At 57.8% G+C, this 4,438-nt stretch overlaps 1 protein-coding gene across 1 annotated transcript; it reads left to right on the forward strand.

Annotated features, from left to right (window-relative positions):
• On the forward strand, positions 1 to 2,748 carry LOC120722501 (proline-rich receptor-like protein kinase PERK9). The gene is made up of 3 exons (XM_040013511.1): positions 1 to 327; positions 406 to 2,286; positions 2,337 to 2,748. The coding sequence occupies exons 2-3, from the start codon at positions 680 to 682 to the stop codon at positions 2,746 to 2,748; spliced, it is 2,019 nt and encodes a 672-aa protein (XP_039869445.1). The 5' UTR covers positions 1 to 327; positions 406 to 679.
• Positions 2,749 to 4,438: the final 1,690 nt, after the last annotated feature.

Genomic DNA, 4,438 nt, shown 5'->3' on the forward strand with positions numbered 1-4,438 from the left:
GGGTCTAGAGATGGCTTTTTGAGTAAAGGTTTATGTCATGGCCTGGGTCTAGGGACCCAGGGCTCAGGCATTTTCAGTGTATGTTTATGTTTATGTTTTCCGTGTGTTGTATTGGTTTGCTCTCCGTCTCTCCATGTGTCTCTGTGTGAGCTTCCGGAGGTGTGGGTTCGCTGAGGAGACTGCGAACCCGGAAGTGGTCTACTCGAGAGACAGCCGCACCTGCCGCTCATCGTCCTCTGCCAGCTGCAACAGATTACGCTCGTCTAGGAACGGCATTTAGGACTGCAGCTGAGCTGAGGCCGACGCTGGATCCTTGAGTCAGAACTCGTCAGTACTGCCGTGAGCTTTTATGTAACCTCCGAGGAAACAGATCGCCTGCTAACCCTCTGCCTTTTGTGTTACCAGGAATCGGGAGCGGAGTACGCCTCTAAAGTCACGGTGTGGGAATTGGAGTTTTTTGGAGTCGCCACCTTTCACTTCTCACGGACATCTGCACTGTGTGGGATTCAGGGAGAATCACCACGGGACCACAGTGCTGGGATTTTGTATATAGTTGTGTGTTTTTCACCTCCTGTAAATAAATCCACTGTCCTTCACTTAGAGTCTCGCGTTTGGGCCCTGCTTTCACTGTCACTCCACGGTTTGCCATCGCAGCCCGTGACAGAAGGATCCAGCCACTATGGACCCAGCGGACTCACCGCGGAAGCGCAGCTCCCGTTTTGACGGGACCCGACTAGTGCTTGGAGGGCCTCCGTGCTGCCGTTCCTCGCTGGCAGCCTACCCTTCGGCCCACTCGTCTGCTTCCTCTCCGCGGACGCCTCGGTCTCGCAGAGAACGCCCTAGCCGGTCCCGGGAGGATTACTATGAGCCTGACAGCAATCAGCTTACGCCCGCTCAGGCATTCTATAAAATGCTAGGGATTATTCTCGTGCCACCCGACACACCCAGCGCTCCCACATCACTACAGGAGCAGCCACATCAAAATCCGCCCTCGTCACATTCCGCCAGCTTCATGAACACTACAGCTCGTGTTTCTCCGGTTTGTGAAAATAGAAGTTTTCGTTTTAAGAGCGATTATTCTCCCATAGGTTCAGAAGACTGTGCGCCTGACGTTCTTTCAAATCCAGGAATCAAGACTGTTTCGTCTAGAACTCTTTATTCTGGGGCTATGTTTGTTCAGTCAGCTGATCAGCAGCCGCCTTCAGTTCGGTTAGCCGATCAGCGGCCACCTTCAGCTCAGTTTACAGCGCCACGTATGGACCCAGCGGTCTCTGAGGAGAGGCTCAGGGGGGAGGTTATGGACAAGGTTTACCGCATGTGTGAGTTGTGGTGGGAGAAGCCCACGGAGGGGTTGCGTCGTGCCGTGGAGAGGCGGCTGCAGGGGATGCTGTTTGAATTCCCCTGGTTGGTGGACTCCCTTAATTCAGTAGTCCTGGACTTCCTGCTTTCCTCCCTCCACCTCCACTCTCCTCCTCAGGCTGCTCACCGGCCCGGACAGCTGGTGGATTCACAGCCTGAGACGCCGGCCCCGACGTCTACATGGAAACGACGTTCGCGCCGCCGGCGTTCCTCACCGCAGCCGCCCTCCCGGACGTCTCAAGAACCGGCTGTGGTGAGTAATAAGGACACTTTTTCATTTCTCACCCCATCTGCTTTTTTGTTTTCAGTGGATGGTGACACCGCTGACGCTGCTGCAAGCCGGCCTACAGTGCGACTAGCGTCGCCTCATTCAGCAGTCTCCACGCCGCTGGCGGCTTCACCATCTGCGGATGTAGCGCCGTCATCATCTCATCCGCATGTAGTCACCCCTCAGCCATCTTCTTCACCGGGTCTACCTTCACCTTCCCCGCCTGCGTACACCGCATCACCGTCTTCGCCTCCGGATCATCCATCTGTGACTGGAGCGCAGCCGGAGGTGCCCGCACGGCCAGCTGTGGAGCCCTGCGAGCGGGAGCCGGCGCTCATCGAGCGGCAGCCGGAGCTCAGCGAGCGGGAGGAGCTCAGCATGCCCGAGCCGGAGCTCAGCGAGCGGGAGGAGCTCAGCATGCCCGAGCCGGAGCTCAGCATGCCCGAGCCGGAGCTCAGCGAGCGGGAGGAGCTCAGCATGCCCGAGCCGGAGCTCAGCATGCCCGAGCAGGAGCCCGCGTCGTCAGCTGTGGAGCTCAGCGAGCGGGAGGAGCTCAGCATGCCCGAGCCGGAGCTCAGCATGCCCGAGCCGGAGCTCCGGAGCTCAGCATGCCCGAGCCGGAGCTCAGCATGCCCGAGCAGGAGCCCGCGTCGCCAGCTGTGGAGCTCAGCGAGCCGGAGGAGCTCAGCATGCCCGAGCCGGAGCTCAGCGAGCCGGAGGAGCTCAGCATGCCCGGGCCGGAGCTCAGCGAGCGGGAGGAGCTCAGCATGCCCGAGCCGGAGCTCAGCATGCCCGAGCCGGAGCGCCGGAGCTCAGCATGCCCGAGCCGGAGCGCCGGAGCTCAGCATGCCCGAGCCGGAGCTCAGCATGCCCGAGCAGGAGCCCGCGTCGCCAGCTGTGGAGCTCAGCGAGCCGGAAGAGCTCAGCGAGCCACCAGCAGAGGAGCTCGGCGAGCGGAAGGAACAACCGGCGCTGCCAGCCGAGGAGGGGCTCTCGCTGCCAGCCGAGGAGGGGCTCTCGCTGCCAGCCGAGGAGGGACCCGCTCAGCCGGAGCCGGAGGTCAGCGAACCGGAGGGACCTCCACGTCCAGTGCGTCCACGTCAGCTACCGGCGCGTCATAGACCATGTGCCACGCCTCGCTGTTGCTCACTGGAGCAGCGACGTTGCCATCGGACCCAGGGCAGGCCGCCAGAACCGTTCCGCCGCCGCCACCGGACTCGTGGCAGACCGCCGGAGGAGCAGCGCCACCGCCGCCACCGGACCCGTGGCAGGCCACCAGAACCGTTCCGCCGCCACCGGACCCGTGGCAGGCCGCCGGAGGAGCAGCGCCGCCGCCACCGGACCCGTGGCAGGCCACCAGAACCGTTCCGCCGCGGCTGCCGGACCCGTGGCCGCCCGCCGGAGCTGCTGCGTTTCCGTCAAGGGGTTAGAGGTAGGCCACCTGAACTGTTTTGCCGCCACTGTCTAACCCGCGGCGGGTCCCGCTTGTTTTGCCATCCTGCAGGTCGGCCGCCGGAACTGTTTGCTGCCGCTGGACCGGGGGATTGGACTGAACTGTGTTTTTTCTGTTGTTGCTTTGTAGTGGCTGTTTAGCGGAGTGGTTTTGGGGCCCTCCGTCCTGGACCTCCCGCCGCCCGTCCTGGGTTGGTTGTACTGTTGTTTTTGGTTTGTGTTTTTGGGTCGTCGGGAGCCGACCCTTAGAGGGGGGGTACTGTCATGGCCTGGGTCTAGGGACCCAGGGCTCAGGCATTTTCAGTGTATGTTTATGTTTATGTTTTCCGTGTGTTGTATTGGTTTGCTCTCCGTCTCTCCATGTGTCTCTGTGTGAGCTTCCGGAGGTGTGGGTTCGCTGAGGAGACTGCGAACCCGGAAGTGGTCTACTCGAGAGACAGCCGCACCTGCCGCTCATCGTCCTCTGCCAGCTGCAACAGATTACGCTCGTCTAGGAACGGCATTTAGGACTGCAGCTGAGCTGAGGCCGACGCTGGATCCTTGAGTCAGAACTCGTCAGTACTGCCGTGAGCTTTTATGTAACCTCCGAGGAAACAGATCGCCTGCTAACCCTCTGCCTTTTGTGTTACCAGGAATCGGGAGCGGAGTACGCCTCTAAAGTCACGGTGTGGGAATTGGAGTTTTTTGGAGTCGCCACCTTTCACTTCTCACGGACATCTGCACTGTGTGGGATTCAGGGAGAATCACCACGGGACCACAGTGCTGGGATTTTGTATATAGTTGTGTGTTTTTCACCTCCTGTAAATAAATCCACTGTCCTTCACTTAGAGTCTCGCGTTTGGGCCCTGCTTTCACTGTCACTCCACGGTTTGCCATCGCAGCCCGTGACAGTTTAACTACAGCCAGCTTGAAGGCCTGTGGTACATAGCCAATCATTAGAGATAGGTTGATCATATTTAAGATCGAAGAATTAATTAATGGCAGGACTTCGTTGGGCAGTTTTGTAGGAATGGGGTCTAAAAGACACGTTGATGGTGTGGAGGAAGTAATTATTGAAGTTAACTCAGAAAGATCAATTAGAGAAAAAGAGGCTAAATGAATATCAATCATCCTAAAAGTAGCTGTAGATAATATTACATCTGTGAGATGATTATGAGTCATTTTTTCTCTAATGGTTAAAATTTTATCTGTGAAAAAAATCATGAAGTCATTACTAGTTAACGTTAAAGGGATGGTTGGCTCAACAGTGCTCTGACTTTTTGTCAGCCTGGCTACAGTGCTGGAGAGAAACCTGAGGTTGTTCTTATTTTCATCAATCAGTGATGAATAGTAAGATGTTCTGGCTTTTCGGAGGGCTTT

This window comes from Simochromis diagramma, unplaced genomic scaffold (assembly GCF_900408965.1).
Source record: "Simochromis diagramma unplaced genomic scaffold, fSimDia1.1 OVJJ01000640.1, whole genome shotgun sequence".
Lineage (NCBI taxonomy): Eukaryota > Metazoa > Chordata > Actinopteri > Cichliformes > Cichlidae > Simochromis > Simochromis diagramma.

What these genes read in the sequence shown, in the direction of transcription:
- LOC120722501 (XM_040013511.1), top strand. Translation starts at nt 680, where the DNA reads ATGGACCCAGCGGACTCACCGCGGAAGCGCAGCTCCCGTTTTGACGGG. An exon ending in AGGAGCCCGCGTCGCCAGCT is followed by an intron (nt 2,287 to 2,336) that starts GTGGAGCTCAGC and finishes GCCGGAGCTCAG; the next exon opens with CGAGCCGGAGGAGCTCAGCA.